The sequence below is a fragment of the Syngnathoides biaculeatus genome, chromosome 2 (genome assembly GCF_019802595.1).
Source record: "Syngnathoides biaculeatus isolate LvHL_M chromosome 2, ASM1980259v1, whole genome shotgun sequence".
Taxonomy (NCBI): Eukaryota; Metazoa; Chordata; class Actinopteri; order Syngnathiformes; family Syngnathidae; genus Syngnathoides; species Syngnathoides biaculeatus.
Window position 1 is genome coordinate 2,988,354 of NC_084641.1, and position 26,121 is coordinate 3,014,474.

Sequence of the window (26,121 nt, forward strand, 5' to 3'; positions counted from 1 at the left end):
AGGTGATGTAACACAGTAGTAAATATGACTCTATCGCAGTTTTTTAAAATGTGTTGCAGCCATTAAATTATGATTCAAAGTTATTTGCTAAAAATACTAAAGTTTAATAACTATCTTCTCTTTGTAGTACATTCAATTAAAGGTCCACTGACATGAAATGCATAATTTTTAGTATGTTTTTAATAATGATAATTTAAAAAAAACACAGCCGGTATGGACCCATCCGTTTTTTTTCCCACCACAAAACATGATTTTGACATACATGGCTTTTTGTAACTCCCGCCATGAAAATCCTCTCAAGGGATTTGTTTTCCAGCAGAAGCAGGAAGTAACGTACAGGGCAGGAGCGCAATCAGGCGGGCTCATATGTTTCAATTAGTTTTACCTGCGGGAAGGTAGCTCATTGTTCCTTCATGTTAGCCAAAATGCTGGCTCGTATTACCGGATATTGCTTGAACACTCGGGAGGATGGATTTACCCTTCGTAAGTTTCCAAGAGACCTGGTTCGTTGTGAAAAATGGATTGCATGGGTGCCAAGGACAAGAGCTTCGTGGGTTCCAAATGACAGGTAGGTGTGTTTAGAGTTGGTAAAAAAACAATAGTTCGGGGGGTACGTAATCCGTAAATCAGGTGTGCTAAATGTGTTGATGTGCCACCCTGGCCAAACCCGTGATCGGCTGATGCGGAGCCGCCAGGGTGGATCGGACGGGGGAGACGTTTTGGCCGTGGCGTCGTCATCGCTTGCGGGCGCTGTTGTTCATTGCCACCGCGGAAGTGGATCGGGCGGGGAGGCGGTTTGGCCGTAATCCACATATCTAAATATGGCTCCAAATGATAGGGTAATATTACCCTGGTCACTTCACTTGATTGTGAGATGTTCTCTTCTCTGAAAAGAGCCTCCGTGTCAAAAGGGCTGTTGGAAAAATCCAAATATTTCTGTTGTTCGTCTCCCATATCAGGTGGCACAGCGTCTTCTAAATGGTGAATGTCCCAGTGTGCCATCACGCACAGAAGATGCAGCGAATATGGCTACCACTTGAATGTCGAATGAGACTTCTGCAACTTTGTGTCCATGGATAACGCGCTCTCCGCTCATATTTATTTTTCATATAAACATTGAAGTGAATAATGTTGTGTATTTTTCATTACCATATCTATTTTAGAATGTTTATAGGCATGACACTTGACCTTTAAACATAGGTTGAACATGATTTGCAAATGGGCAGCACGGTGGATCAGCTGGTAAAGCCTTGGCCTCACAGTTGTGAGGTCTCAGGTTCAATCCCGGACCCGCAAGCTGTCGAAATGACTGTCCTCTGCAGAGCGCCCGGGCTCTCCCTTAGCGATTGAGCGAGAAGCTCGATCCTCCGGGAGGTGCTCAGAGTAGAGCTGCTGCTCCTCTGTATTAGAAGACTGAAAGAGACCCTGTGGACAACCCAGAACGTGCTGGAGAGACTATGTCTCTTGGCTGGCCCGGGAACACCTCACCATCCCCTTGGAAGAGTTGGATGGAGTGACTGGGGAAAGCGGAGTCTTGGCATCCCTGCTAAAGCTACTGCCCCTGGGACCCAACCTCTGATAAGTAGTGTAGGACGGATGGATGGACAAACAACCCAGGAATAGAGTTTCTGAATCTAGACAACTGTTTCTTGAGTGGTTTCTCGATAATGTAAATGATCTGTGGGCTGGATTAAAAAATGAGGCCCCCGGGCCATACTTTACCCACCCCTGCTTTATACATACAGTAAGTAAAATATCAGAAAGTGAACATTGCTCAACAAGGAAAACCTGCATGTCTCCTCCTTCTCAGGCAGGTGCTGCAACCAATACCCATCCCAGTCATAGGGAGGGCGAGCAGGGGGGAGGAGAATGAAAGAAAATGAGAGCCAGAGAGTACCCAACAGAAGCTGAAAGTGAGATAGAGTGAGAAAGAGGTGGAGAGAGAGGGAGTGAAGGAAGGAAGAAGGGGAAAGGAGTGAGAAGAGAGACATTTGTCAGCAGGAGATCTACATTGTGAGCTGCTGACCTCTTTTTTGTTTTCCCGAGCAAGTGAAAGGAGTGGAAGAAGAGTTTCCAAAAGAAGGGAGCAGTGAGGACAGAAGGCAGCGATGGACAAGCCCTGAACGGCCTGCGGAACCTTCACGCTAGCGCTGGCGGCCTCTGTCCAGCGGCCATGCTATACTGCTTGCTGCCTTCAGGTATTCAAACATGACAGTACAGTATACTTAGTGTACAGTGTTTTTTTTTGTTTTTTAGGTTTATTCAGAAATGACAATCCTTGATACATTTCCAACATTCTTGTATCATTGTTACATTCGCTGTTTTAACAACAAAAGTAGTACAAGTACAGTTTGGTCAGATTTTTTTTTTTGACCTGCAAGTAAGAATTTGTCAAACTTCATTATTGTACGTTTTCACAAAGTACAAGATTAAGGCTTACTACTTATTATTTGTGATTAATGGCATTTCCAAACATTTTATTTGTGAAAGATGATTTAAGATGAGTGTTTTGAGTTACAAGGATGGTCTAGTAATGAATTAAACTCATAGGCCAAGGCGCTATGTGGCCAGACCGCTAGTGACAACTACACTATTACGTATCACATGCTTTGCGGTATTTATACTTGTAGATTGTGCACTGACTCCAGTTGCACAGAAATGTCAGTGATTTAGCTAAACTGTCTGTTTTGCTTTGCCGAACTGACTTTCTACACAGCACTGTTGCGATAACATCAAGCTTTTTGCTTGTTAGTAATACTCCTACCACTACTACTAATATTATGTGAGACGAATATGTCGCTTACAGTGCACCAAAGATTTGTTGAACGGCAGGGCAGGTAAGCGCATGTCTGGGGTATGATCATGTTGCATGCGAGCTTGTTACAAGCTGTACACGGCTCCGAGCTGCTCCGATATTCAACATGCGACGTTTGCATCTCACCTGCAGGCTTTAGAGGAGACGGCTCAGCTTGTGAAGGCACATTCAACAGGTTCGGGTGTGCAATTGAACACTTTGGCCACTGTGACTCATCGGCAGTCTGGCATGAGAGGGTAAACTGAGTTGACTGTCTGCCATGGTGATGACTAAATGTTCGGTCATATCAAATGTGTGCAGATATTGCAGTAGTCTCTGGGATAACGATTTTCAGCGTAGCTGCCCCATGGCTGCAGGCGTCATGTTTACAAAGCCCAATACATATAAAATTTGGTTGTTGTGTAAAATGTACTTAAAATCAGAATACAGTACAATGATTTGCAAATCCTTTTCAACCCATATTCCATTGAATGTGGTCCAAAGACAATACAGCATATGCATACAGTATATTTAAACTACTGATCTTTATTGGCAAATAATTTTAAATTTTGATGCCTGCAATGTTTTCTCAAAAAGATGGGATTGGGGCAGCAAAAGTTGATGAATGCTGGAAAAAAACAGCTGTTTGCAACATTCCACATGTGAACAAGTGGGTGTCTTGAGTGTTATGGGTTTAAAAGGAGCCTCCACGAAAGCCTCAATTGTTTACAAGAAAGAATGAGGCGAGGTTCACCACTTTGCAAACAACCTTGTGAGCAAATTGTCAATGGCAACATACGCAGCCATCCAAACAAGGTCTTTTTCAGGGAAGCCCAACTGAAAATGTATGAGGTGCATTATGATGTGACACACTGTGGTGAGCCCATAATGGGACAAGCTGAAAGAAAGAAAGAAAGAAAGAAAAAGAAAGAAAGAACCACAGCAGATACTGCTGACTGTTGAAGCTGTACATCAGACATGATTGGAGAAGAATTCCAGCAACAAAGCTTCAACAAATTGTGCCTTCAGTTGAGTTTTATTGAAAGGAAAGGTGATGTGACACCGTTGGAAACGTTCCCCATCCCAGGTCTTTTCCAACATGTTGCAGGCATGAAATTCTAAACGAGTCAATGTTTGTAGGAATAAATAAAGTTTGTCAGTTTGAACATTAAATATCTTGTATATGCAGTGTAGTCAATTGAATATGCTGGAGTTTGCAAAGGACTTGCTAATCATTGTGTGTTTTACACAACATCCCATCTTGATCTGAAGTGTAGTTTGTACATAAACTGAGTCTGTATGCTTTACAGGGATTAAAAATAACCCCTGCGTTCGCCCTTCTATGGCATTTCACGTCACATTAATCTAAGAAGATTTAAAGACAGAGTTACGTTGTTGGGAATTCTCTTCTTTTAATGGTTAGTTTGAGAATACATTTTGAATGGGATTGGCATGAAACAACTTTTTCAAAGATTTGCTCATTATGCCAAACTGCTGGTTGTTAAGATAACTTGCGTTCACTCCCACCAGAAAGTTATTTTCTGGAAACCATTTAAAAAAAATCATCCGACAATGGTTTATATCTGGAAAATTGGGTCAGGTTACTCGTACCTCAAGATGCCACTATAATTCTGAAATACAGAAATCTACTTTGAGCGCAGTAACAAAGCATTTGTACTATGGACTTTGCGCTTTGTTTATTGCCCACTAGTGCTGACACATTTAGAAGCAAAAGGCCTCCTTCCACCTTCCTTGCCCCACAACTGTCGAGAGATGACCTGCTACTCAATCATTGTGCGTGTGTTTGTGTGACACATTTTGGAGTGTAATGCAACCCTTTCCTTGTTTCTTTTTCATTTTGGATCATGTGACCAAAGTATGACTTCTCCCAGCCGTCTCTAGTAGCAACCTGTGTGCATGTGTGTAGCTGAGCTTCTCCGACCATCTCCTGCCAGGCTTTACAGTCCATTTGAAAGGAATGTGAGTCTAAGTCATCTTGGGAATGTAAAAAAGTGTCTGAGAGTATCCGAGGGTCTTATCTGTTGGGGAGGAAGAGGAAGAGGCCCTTGAAATTGGACATGGACTTGACATGAAAAGTTGGAGCGTTAGAAGGACCACCCAGTGTGCATTGCGCTAATAATGACGTTGACTGATGTGTTTGATTCGTCAAAGGGTAAGTCCAATCTTTTAAGGCATTAATTTCTTCTGCACGGCGGAGAACATTTGGCACGCTTGAGCCGTTTAAAACGGCAGGCTTGCGAATGCCTGAAGCCTGAGGCAATGGCTGCACACACCTGTGTGTTAAAAAAAAGTCAGCGTTTCTTAGTGTTTGCAGCAAAATCTTCTGTCCTAACACACACACACAAAGCAGGTTGGTGTCTGGTGTCTGTGTCCTTCATAGCCTTACTTCAGTGATCTTAGTTTTGAGACACTACTTGTTGAATGGTCACTTTGTTAAGTGTCTTCGTGAAAAAAAAAATTCCGTGTCCCAACTTGTTCAAATAATAAAAGGCTGAGTCCATAGTGCCAATGCTCATGTTAGGAGGAAGGAAATGCTAAAAACAAGAACAACAACAAAATGGGCACACTACAAAAAATGGAAAAATTACTTATTTATTCTCTTTAAAGTTTTGACAAATCACTACATTTGTCTTAATTAACTTTGTGCAAACACCAATGCAGACATGTATAAAAAATACTTTATACTAGGCTCCAAAGGCAATAAAGTTTGATTTTAATGTACCATAAATGGTTAGTCATAAAATATCCTTTGCACTATTAGTCCTGTAAACTATTCGGAGTGAAAGCATCCCCACATAAGAAGTGGAAATGCCACCATTAATGCTTCACGTGAGGCTTGTAATCTTGTTGTGTCTGCGTCACGGCAAATGTTACTGGTCACACAAAGTTAAGATTTTTAAGACATAATTGTTCATGTTCGGTAAAACCAAGGTAGAACTTTGTTGCTACAGTTACAAAAGTTATATCTGGTGCGAACGCACCAAATCATCGGCTAACGAACATCTTACGTAGCATGAAACATGTTGGTGGAGAAGCTGTTTTTCTTCAGCTGGAACTAAGGCTTAGTCAAGATGGATGAAATTCAGAAGAAAAAAATGGCAGGAAAGGCCAACTAGAACATTAGAACTTTATCTGGTGTAAATCAGAGGCACTCTAAATTTTGACAAGTGTGTGCTGACTCCCACTGAGCATACATAGGTTTGAGTGCAAATGATTAATTCTTAACACAAGCCACATCCCATTTATAAGAGAGTGTCCTCACTTGTCCACACATAATATTACACTTATTTTTATTTCCGCTTGCAAAGGGATTAAATCTAAAAGATATCTCAAATGAAACGTATTGAAACTCTCTATCTTGGTATCAATTTTTTATAGACAGCAATCTGGCATTTGAACAGGGGTGTGTAGACTTTCATTTCCATCATGAACTCGAGCAGCATATATCAGTGAGAGTGATTTCAAACGGAAAACTCATTGTTAAGATGATGTTGGCTTGCCAAAAGCTCCTTGGTGCTTTTGTTTGTCACATGTACGCATATTGTTACGGCATAAGAAGAGAGAGTCTTGTGGGGGTTGATGGTTTAGGGAGGGAAGGCGACAAAGTTCCGGACTGTCTTGGCGTTTACTTGTGATATGGTCACCGATTTTTTTCAGGCTGTCATAAATTTCTGTTGGCCTGGCCCACATCCCTCCGGTGTATGTACTGCCCCCTGAAAGGATCCCATCGTGTGTGTGTTGCTGCTGCTTTCTGAGAGCGTTTTGAGTAAATTTGCTGAGGCTGCACAATGTCCCAACTGCGTAACCTCTGGGGCCCATAGCTGTCTTCACAAGTGCAGAAAGGGCTCACTACATCCCCCAGACCCGAGTTCACAGTCCTGTTTTACATTTCTTATAATGACCATGGGGAGAGTCACTGATGGTGTAGTGGTACACATGCCTGTGACTTTGGTGCAGGCAGCGTGGGATCGCTCAGTGATGGTGTCGATATCTGTTCTGCAACTGACTGGCGACCAGTTCAGGGTATAGTCTGCCTTTCGCCCGAAGCTAGCTGGGATAGGTTTCGGCTCTTCCGTGACCCTTGTGAGGATAAGGGTCTTGGATAATGGATGGATGGATGGATAGATAGTTACCATTAGCTGTATTTTCGTAGACGCTGCGGTCGAGCTTATTTTGGTTTTTGTCCCACTGCAAGACTTGCTGCATGTATTCGCCAAATTGGCAGACTGGTCACCACCAAGGTGGGTGTTTTGGGACAGCGAGGGTGTGTTCTTGGAGATGCATTTGGTGTAGTGAGAATTTAGTGGGAGAAAGTCCATCTATACTTACAGCTTCTGGGACGACACCTACGTAAGTTCTGGTGCAGGTGGTCAAAGGTGATTTTGGTAAATTTGGTTGTGATACACGCAGGCAGACAGACATGCATGCATTGCGATCATCTGGCTAATGGTAAACTCTCTAAATCACTGAAGAACTCAATCTATTTTTATCATCATCATCATCATCATCATCATCTTTATTTATTTATTTATTTTTTAAAGACTATTTGATCTGCATTTAAAGAGAAAGAGCGGAGGTGCTTTGTCTGGATAGGATAAAAATGGTCTGTGAAAACGCTCACACCAGTGCAGACATCTTATTTTGAATTGCCTCATTGTTTGCTGGTTTATGAAATTACCAACATTAGGCATAAACTCCCTCCTTCTAAAGTTAAACCACAGGCAGTGCTAGTTTTACGCCAGTCATGAAAGTACAGCCCCATATGTAAATGTATCTCAGACTCTATGTACATTAAACATCATGTAGACAGTGGCAGATGTGCATTTGGTACGTTGGCCTTCAGTGGGTACTTGCTAAACTGAATCCACATGAATAATCACACCACAACTATGTCAATCATAGAAACAATCAAAACCATACAAAAACACACTACTATATAGTGTAGCACCATGCAACTGTGCTAGGTACACCATCAGGAGCTGTTCAGAAATAGTTATCTAATAAAATAGCAAAAAGAGAAACAGTTTCAAGATATCATAGTCACCACAGTTGCTGATTATTAATACACGTGTTAATGTACAAAGATATCTCTACATACATGTTTTGCCAGTCAAATTTATCCCTCCACTGATCCACCAATCAGAGGTCCTGGCCCTTTGAGGACAAATTTCAAATGTTCAAATGTGCGCCTTTGCTTTCATAGTTCAAGTTATACCTCCATATACTAGCAGTACTGATTCCGAAGGCCCCAGATTACGTTCACATGGCAACCCAAAAAAGCTGAAATCTTGTTGGATCCAAAATAAATCAATAAATAAACAATCAATCCAACATCCACATACAGGTTGTTGGGGAAATCCCACAAGAATTATTTCTCCAAAGGTTAGCTAGTGAATGTCAGTGGTGTGTGTGTATGTGTATGTACAGACAATGTAATTAGTGGACTGTTGTGATTTCACATGCACACACAACACACACAGGCCAGCACCTCTCACCACACTGTGAGAGGCCTGAGCCACTGTGCCGTGTCTTGCCGGGCCCACCAATGATGAGGCTATTTAAGTAGCATACAGTAACTGGGGTTCCTACAGCTTTAAGGGAAATCCTGCTTTCTTGTTCATCCATCCATCCATCCATCCATCCATTGTCCTAGTCGCTAATCCTCACAAGGGTCGTGGGAGCCTATCCCAGCTAACATTAGGCGAAAGGCAAACTACACTCTGAACTAGTTGCCAGTCAGTCACAGGGCACATATAAACACCATCACTGAGTGGGAATTGATCCCACGCTGCCCGCACTAAAGTCAGGCATGTAAACCGCTACACTATCAGTGAACTTTTTCCCGTCATATGCATTTCATTTACTTTCAGGTTAAGTTATTCATTATAATATATACATAGTGCTTTAAGATTGATGCCACTCTCAATGACCCTTAATATCACAGCATCAAAGCAATCCTTAAGTGAGAGTACAGGTGGTTTCAGTGGCATATACGGAATACAGTACTGTACTTTGTACAGTGAATATTACATACCCCTCTTAAAATTCCAGGTTGAACTTTTTGGCCATATTTCCACGAGGTATGTTTGGAACAAACACTGTTCACCACTGAAGAATCACAACAAAAGAACACCTGAGGTACAGTGAAGCATGGTGATGCTGGCCTCGTGATTTGGGGCAGGTTTTCATCAGTTGGAACTTGGGTATTCGTCAAGGAGGAAGGAATTATGAACAGTTCCGAATACCTTTTGGTGTGAACACAAAACTTTCCGTTTTACACAAGAAAGAAATACAATCTCTAAAATGTATTTGGGGTTCATCAGTGGACTTTTAAATGGTCACAGATGTTTGATGCCTCCCTTCTAACATGAGCTTGAATGTGAGTGTGTAATTCTGGAAACATCCACAGTAATATGGGCACAGTTTTGAAGCCACATTATTTTATCTGTTTACTTTATATACATATTATAAGTCACAATAATGCAGGTCAAAGTTTGGAAATTTTTTCTCTCATTTTTTTCCTGTCACAAAATCCTGGCATTTAGGGTCTATAGATTTTTTCTATCCATTGTAAGTTGGAACGCACAGGGAGTATTTAAAAAAAAAAAAAAAAAGAAAAAAAAAGTGTCTAAGCCATAAATATCAAACCATGGAATGATAAACAGTAATTAAGGTGGAAACTCTGTTTGGCTTTTTGTGCCACATGCTGACAAACGTCTTCTTTGACAATCAAATCATTCTCAGACCCAGGACCCACTTTCCAATTTGTGCTTTGTTCATTTTGAAACAATACAAAACATGTTTTTATTATATTCTGGATAAACAATTATCTCTTTCTTCAGCAGGTTAAAAAGACATTCAGGTAGCCTTCATCAATTGTGAGTATAAAGCCCATGTTGAAAAGGTGAGGGGAAAAGGAAACGCGCAAGGAAAAAAAGAACACATTTATGGTTACTCGTATATTGTCAAGAAAAAAAGTTCATTTTAACAATATAGAACAAGATACCTTTTTTACTCTAATATTATTTGTATAAAATTCTAGTCTCATTTCACCACTCAGGAAGCAATGCAGAGAATGCAAAATGAAGTTGAAAAACATTATTTTCTAGTGACATCTGCCCTACCTTTGTGACGTCAGTCAAGCAGTAACTCAATCCAAATGCAGGAAAGACAACAACTTCCCTAGACAAGCCATAAACTAAGAACTTGACCTAGAAAGCATGGATGCACCTGAACATGAACGCTGGCATTTTTTTTTAAACACGATTAATATAGCAAATTGTGATGTGGACTTTTTCCTGATCTGACTGTTTCTTTAAAACAGTCCGTCATGGTGCGAGGCAGTACAATAATTTCACACTGTGTGTCGCTGTCATATGAGAAATTTTGTTTTAATCTCTGGCTTGAGTCAGCCATGGATTCATGCACACCCTACCTCCCCCATGCAGACCACATCAGTGGGTGCCTTGAAGTGAAATTACAGGATAAAAAGCTCCAAATGGCAGCCTGCTAGTGCGTCTGAGGAATTGGATTTCTAATGCCGTGATGTGATATCTGAAGCATGAGGAGTGTGCAGGTAGAATCTGATCATTTGGTGTAATTTATGGGCGGTTTGAGAAACTTGATGACATACCAACATAAAAATACCATTTGGATTGTATCTCGAAATGTGCTGTAAACAATGTTTTCTGGCGAATGATCACGTCGACGTCTAAAACTTCACTGTTCCAAACACTAGGACAGAAAGTGAAAGAAGGGATTTTGGGTACTCTCCACTCACAACCTGGGATCATTTTTTGAATGACTTCAAGCTCAAGCAACTTCTTCTTTTCCTTTCGGCTTGTCCCGTTAGGGGTCGCCACAGCGTGTCATCTTTTGCCATCTTAGCCTATCTCCTGCATCTTCCTCTCTAACCCCAACTGCCCTCATGTCTTCCCTCACCACATCCATAAACCTTCTCTTTGGTCTTCCTCTCGCTCTTTTGCCTGGGAGCTCCATTCTCAGCATCCTTCTACCAATATACTCACTCTCTCGCCTCTGAACATGTCCAAACCATCGAAGTCTGCTCTCTCGAATCTTGTCTCCAAAACATCCAGCTTTGGCTGTCCCTCTAATGAGCTCATTTCTAATCCTATCCAACCTGGTCACTCCGAGCGAGAACCTCAACATCTTCATTTCTGCCACCTCCAGTTCTGCTTCCTGTTGTTTCTTCAGTGCCACTGTCTCTAATCCGTACATCATGGCCGGCCTCACCACTGTTTTGTAAACTTTGCCCTTCATCCTAGCAGACACTCTTCTGTCACATAACACACCAGACACCTTTCGCCAGCTGTTCCAACCTGCTTGGACCCGTTTCTTCACTTCCTTACCACACTCACCATTGCTCTGGATTGTTGACCCCAAGTATTTGAAGTCATCCACCCTCGCTATCTCTTCTCCCTGTAGCCTCACTCTTCCCCCTCCACTTTTCTCATTCACGCACATATATTCTGTTTTACTTCGGCTAATCTTCATTCCTCTCCTTTCCAGTGCATGTCTCCATCTTTCCAATTGTTCCTCTGCGTGCTCCCTGCTTTCACTGCATATGACAATATCATCTGCGAACATCATGGTCCAAGGGGATTCCAGTCTAACCTCATCTGTCAGCCTATCCATTACCACTGCAAATAGGAAGGGGCTCAGAGCTGATCCCTGATGCAGTCCCACCTCCACCTTAAATTCCTCTGTCACACCTAAGGCACACCTCACCATTGTTCTGCTGCCATCATACATGTCCTGTACTATTTTAACATACTTCTCTGCCACACCAGACTTACGCATGCAGTACCACAGTTCCTCTCTTGGTACTCTGTCATAGGCTTTCTCTAGGTCCACAAAGACGCAATGTAGCTCCTTCTGACCTTCTCTGTACTTTTCCACGAGCATCCTCAAGGCAAATAATGCATCTGTGGTACTCTTTCTAGGCATGAAACCATACTGTTGCTCGCAGATACTTACTTCTGTCCTGAGTCTAGCCTCCACTACTCTTTCCCATAACTTCATTGTGTGGCTCATCAACTTTATTCCTCTATAGTTCCCACAGCTCTGAACATCCCCTTTGTTCTTAAAAATGGGAACTAGAACACTTTTCCTCCATTCTTCAGGCATCTTTTCGCCTGCTAGAATTCTGTTGAATAAGTTGGTCAAAAACTCCACAGCCATCTCTCCAAATTGCTTCCATACCTCTACCGGTATGTCATCAGGACCAACTGCCTTTCCAGTTTTCATCCTTTGTAGTGCCTTTCTGACTTCACCCTTAGTAATCATTTCCACTTCCTGGTCCTTCACTCTTGCCTCTTCAACTCTTCCTTCTCTCTCATTTTCTTCATTCATCAACTTCTCAAAGTATTCTTTCCATCTATTTAGTACACTACCGGCACCAGTCAACACATTTCCATCTCTATCCTTAATCACCCTGACCTGCTGCACATCCTTCCCATCTCTATCCCTCTGTCTGGCCAACCTGTAGAGATCCTTTTCTCCTTCTTTCGTGTCCAACCTGGTGTACATGTCTTCATATGCCTCTTGTTTAGCCTTTGCCACCTCTACCTTTGCCCTACGTCGCATCTCGATGTACTCCTTTCGCCTCTCCTCAGTCCTCTCAGTATCCCACTTCTTCTTCGCTAATCTCTTTCCTTGTATTACTCCCTGTATTTTGGGGTTCCACCACCAAGTCTCCTTCTCCCCTTTCCTACCAGATGACACACCAAGTACTCTCCTGCCTGTCTCTCTGATCACCTTGGCTGTCGTCGTCCAGTCTTCCGGGAGCTTCGGTTGTCCATCGAGAGCCTGTCTCACCTCTTTCCGGAAGGCCGCACAACATTCTTCCTTTCTCAGCTTCCACCACATGGTTCTCTGCTCTACCTTTGTCTTCTTAATCTTCCTACCCACCACCAGAGTCATCCTACACACTACCATCCTATGCTGTCGAGCTACACTCTCCCCTATCACTACTTTACAGTCAGTAACCTCCTTCAGATTACATCGTCTGCACAAAATATAATCTACCTGCGTGGTTCTACCTCCGCTCTTGTAGGTCACTATGTGTTCCTCCCTCTTCTGGAAATAAGTGTTCACTACAGCCATCTCCATCCTTTTTGCAAAGTCCACCACCATCTGCCCTTCAAAGTTCCTTTCCTGGATGCCGTGCTTACCCATCACTTCTTCATCGCCCCTGTTTTCTTTACCAGTATGTCCATTACAATCTGCACCAATCACAACTCTCTCCCTGTCTGGGATACTCAGAACTACTTCATCTAGTTCCTTCCAGAATTTCTCTTTCAACTCTATGTCACATCCTACCTGTGGGACATAGCCGCTAACCACATTATACATAACACCCTCAATTTCAAATTTTAGTCTCATCACTCGATCTGATACTCTTTTCACCTCCAAGACATTCTTAGCCAGCTCTTCCTTTAAAATAACCCCTACTCCATTTCTCTTCCCATCTACTCCGTGGTAGAATAATTTAAACCCTGGTCCCAAACTTCTAGCCTTACTACCTTTCCACCTGCTCTCTTGGATGCACAGAATATCAACCTTTCTCCTAATCATCATGTCAACCAACTCCTGTGCTTTTCCTGTCATAGTCCCAACATTCAAAGTCCCTACACTCAGTTGTAGGCTCTGTGCATTCCTCTTTTTCTTCTGACGCTGGATCCGGTTTCCTCTTCTTCTTTGTCTTCGACCCACAGTAGCTGAATTTCCACCGACGCCCTGCAGGTTAGCAGTGCCGGGGGCGGGCGTTGTTAACCCGGGCCACGACCGATCCGGTATGGGATTCTTTAGATGAACGCTCATATTTGTTTGGCACAGTTTTTACGCCGGATGCCCTTCCTGACGCAACCCTCTGCATTTATCCGGGCTTGGGACCGGCCTACAGATTGCACTGGTTTGTGCCCCCATAGGGATCATTTTTTGAATGACTTCAAGCTCAAGCAACTGCTGGGCTTAAATGTTTTTAGATCTAAAATTAAAGAAATTGAAGCAGATTCTTTAGATTGTTGTTTTAGCTTAGGTGCCTGAACAATTAATTGCTAAATATGAAATATAGACTGCGATGAGGTGGCGACCAGGTCAGGGTGTACCCTGCTTCTCTCCCAAAGATGGCTGGTATAGAGCTGGTGCATGTGACGTCACCATTTTCACGGCGCCATGTTGCCAGTCAAAAAGCTGCTCGATATTGTGGGGGACATTGAACCGGAGGAGAATATTCACAATGCCCGAGACTTGTTGTGCTGTTGGTTGTTACAACAAACAAGACAAATATTCAAAGAGGTCATTCTATAGAATACCAGCTGAAAAGACCAGAAAAGATTGATGGATTTCGGCAATTAAACGTGATAGATGGTGCCCAACCAAATACACACAACTGTGCAGCGATCATTTCATTTCAGGTAGGAATTATTCTTCTCAATTTAAAAAAAAACTAAAACGACAAGGAGTCGTCTCCAACATACAGGATAAACTTTGGTAAACCTCTCCCCGACAGATGTTTTTTTTTTAATTAGCACGAGCTCTATAGGCTCCAGCAGCCCCGTGACATCTGGTGAGGATAAGTGGAGTGGAAAAAGAAAGAATGAATGAATGATACATAGATGGTTAAATCCATAATGTTGTTCTATACAAATTGTAAATTGTCCTTCTTTGTATGTCTGTAACTTTCTGGTTTTGCTGCTGCCAGTCTTGGTCAGGTTTCCCTTAAGAACAAGGTTAAAGGTGTCGATATGTGCCCTGCAAGTGACTGGCGATCAGTTACGGGTATAGTCAGTCTTTCGCCCATAGTTAGCTGGGATAGACTCTGACACTCCCGTGGCCCCTGTGAGGATAAGCTGCTTGCAAAATGGATGCATGGATGACAAAAACCTGGTTAAATAGAAAATAAACAAACAAATAAATAAATAAATAAATAATAAATAAATAAATAAAAAATCAACTATGCAAAATAGGGCCAAACTAATATCTCCAGCCCAGAGGCTGCACTGCTTGAGTGGATCAGTCTAAGCTCTTCCCACAGAGTCTCAGGTGTCAGCCAGGCTCCAACACGCATAAAGACACACTTTGTCCGAGAACACACAACCATTTGTGCTAACTACCTACCTACCTACTATGTGAGTGTTCTGAGGGGGGGCAGAAAGCAATAAGGCAGACTCCCCTGGTTGCCTTACCTAGAACAGGTGTAGCTTTCCAACAGCTGGACATTGACAACACGTGTGCTTCCACAAAGAGGAACTTAAAATCTTTCAGTTCATTTCTTCACTGCTGCAGGCAACTACATTTGAATGTTTTAAAGTCATGATTCCGAATAAAAATACAGTGGCACCATGAGATATGAGTTACCCGACTTGCGAGCTTTTCGAGATACAAACCATAATTTATTGGAATGATTTTCATTTGACTTACGAGCACAAACTTGGGATACAAGTACTGTATAATGGCAGTGATCTCCCGTCATCTCAATACTCCTAAGCATATGTTCGTTATAGTCAAAAAAACAAATATGATTTCATCTGACTGACTCATTAAGAGTACTGGTGGCTCTTTGTTGTGTATGTCTGTGTTGTACTGCCCCCTGGTGGCACTCACACAGGAAGGAGCATCACAATGAATTGAATTGAATAATGGTGCAAAAACTATTTAATTGGAGAGTTAAACTGGGCAGCATGGTGAAATAGCACGTCTACCTCAGGCAAGAGTTGCTGGGCTCGATTCTTAGCTCAGGCTCTCCTTTGTGGAGTTTGTATGTTTCACTGTGCCTATGTGCGTTTTCTTCAGGTAATCCGGGTTCCTCCCACATTGCTAAATGATGCTTAAGACTCATTGAAGACTGATTTTTGAGCGTGAACGGTAGTTTATCTGTATTTCCGACTCCCGGAGACAAATTCCTTGTGTGTTGTTACACACTTGGAAAATAAAGCTGATTCTGATTCTGATGTGTCCGAGTCCAAGTTGTACCCCTCCTCTTAACCAAAGTCAACACAGATATTCCCATGAATATTGGTTTCCATTGTTGCTAGGAATAATTCGGAATACTGATTTCCATGTGTGATAGTATAACAGTAGTTCATATGTCATTTTGAGCCATCAATCACACTGAAACAAAATCACTGAACAATCTAATTTTGAGAGAACCTTCAAACTCTTGGTTCTGTTTCACCAACCACACGAAAAAAAAACAGTTGTTGACAAACATCTAGGAATGCAATCACAAAGGCATAAAGAGTGAGATTCCACAGCTCAAATTTTTCGAACTGAATAAGATTTTTGATTTAACAGTGTTTTCAACAAATAACAACAGTCCCGTTTCCTTGATTTGACCTCTGACGATTACCATGACCTGGAGGACTGAAAATTTCCACAGACATACAATATCTGATGTTTTGAAGAATCAGAATGTTCCAAATTCTGATAGATCTGCTGTCTCTCTTCCTCAGCTCCAGTGTGTTTGAGGAGCCATGCTTCCCGGGTATGGAGTCTCTCCTTTTCCTGATTTCCAGCCCCACCATCACACTTTGCACTGCAGAGGAGACGGTCCCAGCATGTGGATCCCTAGCCCGGGTGAGTCGGCGGCTCTGATCTCTGGCCCCAAGGACGATGAGCCTCTACCCCGCCCGTGTCACCACAAACATGTGGCTGTGTGCCAGCAAGAGACGTTGGCCTTCATCGATCTTCAGTCACCAGTAAATTCTAAGATTAATTGGCACAACTCATCTTCTGAACAACAATGTGGCACGTACGCCCCACTCCTCAACACTTTGAAGCACTCAGAGAGTGAACTTACTGACTGGGCCAAAAGCTACCTCGGAGCGGATATGGACGATGAAGCGTTGACTTCAAACACTCATCGTAGTACCAGGCCCGACATCGAAAGCCAAAGTGGTTGCAGAATGTCTTCACTGGAACAGACTAATGGAGGAGCACAAAGTTTCACATCAGTGTATCATCCCGACTGCGTACCTAGTCTCCCTTTACCTTTCCCGCTGTCCTCACTCTACACAAACCTAGACTCCTGGGACTCTCAGATTCCTTGCTCTCCATCCCCACCTAAAGGGACGGTGTTACAGAGCTTCAATTCATACCAACCGCAGAGGCGAACATCCCAAGTTTCACTTAAAGAGAAGTCCATCCGTGAGTGTTCTCTTGCTTTAACTCTCTACAGATGTTAGCGATATATTCTAACATTATAAGTTATAAGTCTTGTTGTTTCCAGGCCGTAAGATTCAGGTTTATTCTTCAGACAGCCTCAGTGATGACTCACTGAGCAGTCCCGTTCTGGATGCAGACTTCCTCTCCCCTGAAACCTTTGTATCTCTCCTGGAGGAGGATCTCAGTCGACAATCCTCAAAAGAGACCAACACCAGTCTTTTGTCTACAGATGCTACTCTGGACCTACAAAATCTCAGACCGGATATTCCCCATCTAGCAACAGAACGGCTGCAGATGTTTGAGGACTCACTACCAGGTGTGCGAGAAGATCGTTTGTACATGTCAACGATGGCAACGGAGGGCAACACTATATCACGCAGTCGCCAAGAAGAGCACGAGCGGCGACGTTTCTCTGCTTCAGAACTGATTTCAAGGCTCCAGCTGTCCCAAAGAAAGAATTCCTTCACCTTAAAGCTGGGAAAGTCACTGTCGGCCCGAGTCGCCTCCAGGGACCGACAGGGTTCAAGCAGTTTGAGCCCAGACAGTGAGTATTTGTAACCTTGTCAAGGTTAAAGGGGAAATCCAGTGCTTTGCATGAACAATGTATCCAATAAGTCATGTAATATGTACTCTATTTTAACAATGTGATGTTAAATCCTCTCTCATTTAATAGTCTTTTGAGAAGATTTTTATCGACAAGAATTTTCAGGGGCGCTCCCATTTTCACAAGTCACATGATTTACGTGTGCGGATGTGACGTGTGAGACATTGTGCCCAGCGCTGATTTGTCGGATTTATCGTCATCTGATGAAGAAGTAGCATTATCAGTTGATCGAGAAGACGGAGGAATACTTCCATACAGATATGAACCTGTGGCTGAAAATAATGTTGAATATTTGGATGGTTCTTCGGGCGGAATGACGCCGGAGTCTGACTACTTGGAGGCCTACGCGCGACATAAGTGCGCAAACAAAGGCCCCCAGGAGCTCCGGGCCAGCAGTTGCAGATGGTTCTCCAGAGGGGAATGACGCGGAGTCTGATGAGCGAGCTCTGGCGGCGGGCCATTAGCTAACGGAGGACGAAGCTCGGCTAACGGCTGGGCACAATGTAATGAAGCCTTTGGTGCGGCAGCTTACACGTCACATCTGCGCACGTAAGTCATGTGACTTGCGAAAATTGCAGCGCCCCTGAAAATTTGTAATTGTCAATAAAAATCTTCTCAAAATATTATTAAATGAGAGAGGATTCAACATCACATTGTCAAAATAGAGTACATATTATATGACCTATTGGATTCATTCTTCATGCAAAGCACTGGATTTCCCCTTTAAATGTCACGAGACATAACCCCCCCCCAAAAAAAATCTTCAAATCCTCAATTAAAGGTAGTATTAAATAAACGTAATGAATACAATAAGGAAATAGATTAGCTTTGGTTCAATGTTTGTCAATTTGCAATACTTAATTTGTAATTGTTACATTCAACTTCAAAAGTACACACTCTGCAGACTACGAGCAAGATTTGAACATAGCCTCACTCCCCAGTCCCACCCCATCAATCCTCTCACTTTTTTGTCTCAAGAAAGTTTAACACCAACGCACGGGTTAGTAGTAGCCCCATGAATGATCAATAATCAATATCACTGGCAAAAGTACTGTTCTTGCAACAATTTTGCTTTAACTCTATGGAGGTGCGGGCCAGCTATGCCTATGTCCAGAATGCCAACTTTTGGAAGCAGGCATCTTGATCCACTTGCACTACTTATGTTTCTTCAGATAAGTCCAACACAAAGCAACACAGCTCAGGAGGCTCCAGTGATAACGACCCCCACAGTCCTGCAGGACCTGCACCACCGCTGCCCAGCAGTGACAATGGAGTGCCAACGCATTGGTGGAGTGCCAAACTTGGGTGAATATTTTAGCATGGAAAACAGGGACATATCTGTATGACCTGTCTATAACAAACGTATGTAGAACGTATGATTCATGTACAACATTTTTGAAGAAGATATTAACCCTCAACTATTCACTCAAAAACTATTTGCATGTTTTTGTTCTTTCTGCAAGACCCTAACATGCCAGAAGACGGTGCCAAAACCTTGGTCGGTAGAAAAGTAGTAATTTGTGTTGAGGAATTACGTTATATTGATAGATCTTTGTATGTCGCAGCAACATATACATATACATATAAATGTAACCTCACCTGAGTAACTGATAACCCCACGAGTCTCTTAACCAAGGCTCGAATGTCACTAATCTGTACGAGTGCAATGCTCAAGATATATCAAAAAAGTCGGGCTAACAATACTTGGATTATTTTTTTTCCCCCACAGATGATTTCACCGACGGCATGGTGATGCAACGGGTTAGAGTGTTGGCCTCACAGTTCTGAGGTCCAGGGTTCAGTTCCGGCCCCACATGTGTGGATTTGCATGTTCTCCCCATGCCCGTGTGGGTTTTCTCCGGCATTCCCAAAAACATGCATTCATTGGGAACTCTAAATTGCCCTTAGGTGTGACTGTGAGTGTGACTGTTGTCTGTCTCCATGTGCCCTGCGATTGGCAGGCAACCACTTCAGGGTGTACCCCGGCTCGTCCCCGATAATAAGTGGGACAGGCTCCATCACTCCGGTGACCCTTGTGAGGATAAGCAGCTCAGAAAATTAATGAACTCATTAGTCATGTTCTGCTGCCAAATCAAAATGTTTAAACATATGTAAACTGATTTTTTTCCATACGAAAGCTTTTGATCTCAGGATCACAAAAATATGAAGAGAATAGTACGTGTGTTTTTCTGGGAATAGCTAAGGAGAACTTGGATGACAATTTAATATGGCTTCATATTGATGGCAACAGAATGCGGAAGAGGTCCATTGAGGAAGACTTGTTCGCACTGCCCACTGTTGCTCGCTCCAATCGCCTATCAAGGTTCTTGCCGAGTTGTAAGTTAACTTTTTCCACAACTGTTCTTCTTCTGCATCTGTTCAAAGCTAAGACTTGAACTGTGTTTCTGTTGTGCACGTAGCCATCCTGTATCAAGAATACAGCGATGTTGCCATTAACAGAGAGATCCGAAGGCAACGGGGCAAGGGCACAGAGGAGGAAGGCCTCAGGGACGATGGTTCTGACGGGACCATGTCTCCGTCCAGTCTATCTCCATCCAGCTCCTTTTGCTCCTCGCGAGGATCCGCTTTTGCCCTGTGGCAGGACATTCCTGACGTGCACTCCAGTGGTCAGCTGGACAACTTCAGCAATGAGCAGAGAAAATTACAGGAGGTGTTTTGCCCTCTCCGTCACATAAACAAAACGTGTGACCTGAGACTGCTCAGAGCTGATAAACTTTTTCTTCTCCCTTTAGGCCAAATTTGAGCTTGTGACTTCCGAGGCCTCATACATTCGAAGTCTGACGATCGCTGTGGATCACTTCATGCTGTCACAGGAGCTCTCTGAATGTCTCGGAGCTCAGGACAAGCAATGGCTCTTCTCCAAGCTGCCCGAAGTCAAAGATGTCAGCGAGAGGTGAAGTCACGAGACGCTCATGTGTCTTTGGGCACGTTGTCTGTCACGAGGGTGAATCCAGTGCTCTTGATTACACGTAGGTTCCTTCAGGACTTGGAGCACAGGCTGGAAGAAGACATCCTGCATTTTGATGTGTGTGACATCATTCTGAAACACTGTCCGGCCCTGCGCAGGGTCTACTTACCTTACGTAACCAACCAGGCTTACCAAGAGCAGACCTATCAGCGGCTCCTGTGAGTTGACTTTAGGCTTGTTGCTCCTGTCTCATTTTTGGGACAATATGTCGTGGCCTTGAAAAACAAGTGACTCAATTTTTTCCTCAGATGTCAGCTTTCGGTTAGCTCATCTCGTTTTTTTTTTTTTTTTTGCTTTGACTTGAAAAAAAAAATGAGTTGAACCAACCCCCAAAATACTTATTGACAGTCTAACCTCACTTATTCAATAATTATTTTGGTTTAACAAGGTAACATCAATCATCTGTACAGTCAAACTAAACATAAAACAAAGGGACTGGTCACTGTTTATTCAAAATAAGGCCATAGTTTTTCCTTAGGAAAGTCTAATTTCCTATTGCATAACAGACAATCCAAAAGGCCATAGATGACATGGCTATGGCAGCTTCCAACGCAGTGTTGAACACAAATGGCGGAGCAATACATAGAGACAGACAATATAACAATCCAGACAAGCATATATTCTTTAGCATTTGTTAAAAAAATAACTAATATTCCCGCAGTTTATTCATGAAACATATTGGTTATTACTATATGTTTTTAATTAATTAGACTAGGCTATACAGTAGCCAACTTTTATCACACTCGCCTCACAGCTCTGAGAACTGGGGTTCAAATCTGGCCTCGCTAATGTCTGCGTGCGTTTTCTCTGGGTACACCGTTTTCCTCCTACATCGCCAAAACATGTGTGGTAGGCTCACTGAAGACTCTAAATTGGCCGTAGGTGTAAATGTGAGTGTCAGGGATTGTTTGTTTATACGTGCCCTGCTATTGGCTGGGGACCAGTTCAGGGTGCAGCCTTCCTCTCACCCGAAGATAAGCTAGGATAGGCTCCAGCACACCTGTGACCCGAGTGAGTATAAGCGGTAGGAAACCTGAATGAATGAATGTATTTTATCAAAGAGTGTTTGTTGTTTATATGGGAGGCTGTCATGGATTAACACCATTTCCATCCATTTCATTGGCTGTGTTCACACAACAAGTTGAACTCATATCCCAAGGCATCACTGTACGTCACTAACTTAAGTACTTTTTGTTATGATAACACAAACACACACACACATAACACATGAGGACAAACATCATTCCTGTCTCTTGATGGCTCTAAATACATTTTCTAGCAGACATGGGGGTGGTGTTGGGCGTACTTATACACCTGCATGACTTAACTTGTAGCGAGCCAAAGAATTTTTGCAGTGCAAAAATGTTCTCTTTCATACATAACATGGCTCCAAAGCGATATGGGGGAGTTATAATTGTATACTCTACAGCGTTGCCAAAAAATCTTTTTGTAAGTCAGTATTTTTTAATGCATTATTATTTCATTTTAAGTCACACATCATTTTTCAAACCTGTAAACCTGTTTTTGAAATCTAAAAGTAGGTCTAGTAATGGTTTTGTTCTCGAAAGTATGAAAGACACCACAATAAAATATTGATCTGCTGACATCAAAAGCAAGATATTTAAAGTCTACTTTGAGTATTTAAGCACCGCCCCAGCAAAGATGCAAAAACAAATGAAAGAAAGAAAGAATGCAGGTAAATTTGTGTTTGTGTTGTGCATCCATGAGCGTTAAACTGAATTTTTCAAAGAATAATTTCACTATTTCCTGTCTCGTCTCGTCTCGTGCCGTCAGGCAGGACAAAGCTCGTTTTCCTGCCGCCTTGGCTCGTCTGGAGGAGGACAGCGTCTGCCAACGACTGCCTCTGACCTCCTTTCTAATCCTCCCATTCCAGAGGATCACTCGTCTTAAAATGCTGGTGGAGGTATGGAACACGCTTGATAATTGTACTTGAAAGGCAATCACGGGGAAGTACAAAGGGGTGAAGATTGGGATTCTCTCTGAACAATATGCAATGCAAGATTCTGATGGGTGAACACGTTTGTAGAACATCCTAAAGAGGACTTCCCCAGGCTCCAGAGATGAGGACACGGCGACGAAGGCTTTCAATGAGCTAAAAAAGGTACTTTGTATCATTCTAGAAAGCTAATGAGCACTCCTAACTTTGCTTACTGTCTTGTCTTAGATCATAAAAGAATGCAACTCCAGCGTGCAGTCCATGAAAAGGATGGAGGAACTCATCCACCTCAACAAGAAAATTCATTTTGAGGGCAAGGTGACACGTCTGTTGATTGCCTGAGTCTTCTTTTATTGTCTTAAAAAACCCTCTAACGTGACTTGAAATATTTTTCTTAATACACAATTGAAGATGATCATTGAAAACACAAGTAAAGACTGACAACTATGTAGGTCTACTACCAAATTGGGGAAGTATAACTTGAAACTGTTTTTCAACGTAGTGTTGCAAAATTTTTGGGTGACGCACTTGGGCATGAGTCCACCCTCCCCCTCGTATAAGAACATGAATGGCTTCCTCTGTATCAGTGGTTATCATGTGCAGTATCACTGACTGGTAGATAATAATTATGTTTTGTGGAATCTCACGTGACCAAACAGGAAAACAGGTTGCCGGACTTCCTGTCTGCATAGCGATAACTATGAAAGGTGCAGACTGATGACAGGATGGTTTGGACCCAGACTTGAACTATCTTGTAATGAACTAAATAATAAATAACAAACTTAATTCACCCCACCCAAAAAATAAATAAAAACAAGTGACAGTGTGATTGTATATCGTGGCGTAGGAAGAAATGCATCACTCTTGTTTTCACTCTGCTGTGATGAGAAAACGTTTGTTCAGATATAACATGAAAGGAGAGTAACATGTATATCATCTTGGGGGGGGAGAATAATATTTTTTTATGGAGGCTGGATATTGTCTTTATGGAGGCTAGGCCTATAAATCTTCACTATCAGTCTGAAGCCTCCTGAAAAAGGCCTAGATGAGGTAAATGATGACATTTTATTGACAGCAGACAGTAGAGGAGGGCGGGGCTTCACCGCATTCAGAGGACATGTCCACAACATTTTGGGAGTAGTTACAATCGATTTTTTTTTCTCACAATTTTGAAGGTAAATACTTAAGGATGTTTTTAAAATCTTTGGTATAGTGAAAGTGTTGCTAACAACAATGTTCTCCATGGTGTGCCAAATATACAAGCTAGTTATTTACATTTTATAGACGGATTAACCCAAAATTCCCTTCTTTCTAGATCTTTCCTCTGATTTCCCAATCTCGCTGGCTGGTGAAGCACGGTGAGCTTCTGGAGATTGACACGCAGACCATGAGTATTTCTGGATCCAAGTTCAAGTTACCCACCAAGCCGGTGTACCTGCATCTGTTCAACGACTGCCTCCTGCTGTCCAGGAGGAAAGAGTATGTCACCACTAGGGCAACATTAGTGCTAATGTCATCCTTTTCCAATGTTACTCCTACTATAAAGCCTTTGCCAGATGAGGGGAATCATTTTTGTTCTGCTTACAATCCAAAATCTGAATTGGAATACAATGAACTAAAAAAAAATTTTTATATGGGCTTATGTTGCAGCACATGGAAATTCCTGGTATTTGTCCACGCCAAGATAGGAGAGCTAAAGGTGAAAGATTTGAGTCAGAAGCTGCAGGGAATCTCAGGCTTCATCTTCCACCTTCAGCTGTGTGACGGACAGCAGCTCAAACATCAGATCCTGCTCAAATCACACACTGAGTGCGTACTGAAAGTGTACATAATCACTCATACGGTATGACCGCAATGGGATGCTCTCATTAAAAACGTTCTCGAAGTTGTGTAAAATTTATGTCCACCAAGGAGCGGGAAGCAACGATGGATTGCAGCCATGTTTCCATCCAATCCTCTCGAGGACATCGAGCACGCCAGCGAGAACGATGGTGAGTGCCCATCTGGGAGGTGTCGGCGTGAGGGGTGAAACACCAATTCTGGAGTTTACCGATCGTCTTCCTCTCAGACATATCTCAGGTCCAGTGCATTAGAAGCTATCAGGCACAAGAACATGATGAGTTAACACTGGAGAAGGCGGACATTCTTCATGCCAAGACCATCACCAGCGACGGTGAGAAAACTGTTAAAAAGGTGCCCCTTTGTCAAAAAATGTCAAGCTGGACGTACAACATGTCAACATGGCCCTGCAGATTACCCATCAGTCAGTATTTTGGTGAAAGTTCTTGAACCCATTGTAGCCTTGCGCAAGTCGACAAAAGTCTTCGTGTCACGCACCATAGTCAATCTGTGGGAGCCAGAATCCTAGTTTTTGGGGACCAAATGCTCAAAATTGTTGTACTCTACTTGGTTTCTTTTAAAAAATGCATTTTTGACTCTTTTTCCATATTGAATAATCATCCTTTAAAGGTTTCTTTGATGAGCATACCTAAAAAAAAAAAAATGAAGAAGCGGCTGCAATAGGTATTCCCTCTTTATTTTCATTAAAGAAGTGCTCTTTCTTTTAGGGTGGGTGGAAGGCATCCGGTTGTCAGATGGGGAACAGGGCTGGTTCCCCAAATCCTACGTGGAGGAAATCACGAGTCGCACTGCGCGTCTCCGCAATCTCAGAGAAAACATTCGTATCAAATGTGTCATGCAAAAACTAGGAGAGGACTAGCCTGCATTTGTTTTCCCGGACAATGGTAGTGTTCTGCTGTTGCATGTTGTACATACAAATATAAAATGATCTAATATAACAAAGCTCTTACCTTTATACAAGATTAGTGTAGTATAAAATTACGTGCAGGGAACTCATCCATGTATTGTAACTGGACAATGTGACATAAATATGTCCAAAGCTTTTCTTTATCCAATTACACTTTGTCTTTGTTTGCAAACATGCCGTAGTCGTCCACCCTGCCGCCAATCCAACCCATATTACAAATCTTAATTCTTATCAAATTTGTCTGTCAATTGTTTTCATCCATTGTCGTTTGTAATTTAAATGTATATTTATACTTTTTCAGCTGCTTTTCTCTTTATGTAAATGTTTATGGCTAAATGAATGCTTTTATTTAAATTGACGTGAACAAATGATGGTTTGCAGCTTTGCATGACCGTACTGTATGTAGTCTGAAGCTGGATGCCTGCACACTACTGTAACACAAGAAAATAAAATAAAACGCTCTACAGCATTGGTGTTAAACATTTCTTTTTTGTCGAGGCCTACATTGTAGTTACAGTTTCCTTCAGAATGCCGTTATGACTATGAAATCATAAAAATATGTCAATACATTAATTTATGAACTAGTTTTGGAATCAGAAAACAAGGGTATTGGATTTTTTAACTATTGTTCATGTCTGGTAACATGCAAGGCACGGGGAGAACATGGAAACTCCACATAGGTAGGGCCTGGATTTGTACTCCTCCTCAGAACTATGAGACCAACGCTCTACAGCTGCACCACTGTGCCGCCGTATATATATATCACGAGTTCAGACGCAAAAGCATATATATATATATATAC

General features: G+C 42.4%; 1 protein-coding gene across 4 annotated transcripts; it reads left to right on the top strand.

Annotated features, from left to right (window-relative positions):
• The first annotated feature begins 1,972 nt into the window (after window positions 1–1,972).
• arhgef19 (Rho guanine nucleotide exchange factor (GEF) 19) lies at window positions 1,973–25,754 on the top strand. 4 transcript variants are annotated; one of them, XR_009793195.1, is made up of 16 exons: window positions 1,973–2,198; window positions 16,291–16,984; window positions 17,067–17,546; window positions 18,779–18,911; window positions 19,858–19,943; window positions 20,027–20,277; window positions 20,360–20,520; window positions 20,601–20,753; window positions 22,390–22,519; window positions 22,643–22,717; window positions 22,781–22,870; window positions 23,868–24,031; window positions 24,203–24,395; window positions 24,464–24,543; window positions 24,621–24,725; window positions 25,120–25,146. XR_009793195.1 is itself a non-coding variant. In XM_061807746.1 (16 exons), the coding sequence occupies exons 2-16, from the start codon at window positions 16,312–16,314 to the stop codon at window positions 25,269–25,271; spliced, it is 2,892 nt and encodes a 963-aa protein (XP_061663730.1). In that variant the 5' UTR covers window positions 1,973–2,198; window positions 16,291–16,311; the 3' UTR covers window positions 25,272–25,754. The 4 variants fall into 4 exon arrangements, 2 of the variants coding, with proteins under 2 accessions (XP_061663730.1, XP_061663731.1); XR_009793201.1 differs by having other exon boundaries at window positions 24,203–24,361; window positions 24,439–24,543; XM_061807746.1 differs by having other exon boundaries at window positions 24,203–24,361; window positions 25,120–25,754.
• The last annotated feature ends 367 nt before the right edge of the window (window positions 25,755–26,121 follow it).

Bases quoted from the DNA above. Each gene is read 5' to 3' on its own strand.
- arhgef19 (XM_061807746.1), top strand. From the start codon at position 16,312: ATGCTTCCCGGGTATGGAGTCTCTCCTTTTCCTGATTTCCAGCCCCAC. The intron at 16,985-17,066 runs GTGAGTGTTCTC...TGTTGTTTCCAG, and splicing joins ACTTAAAGAGAAGTCCATCC to GCCGTAAGATTCAGGTTTAT. The intron at 24,726-25,119 runs GTGAGAAAACTG...TCTTTCTTTTAG, and splicing joins CAAGACCATCACCAGCGACG to GGTGGGTGGAAGGCATCCGG.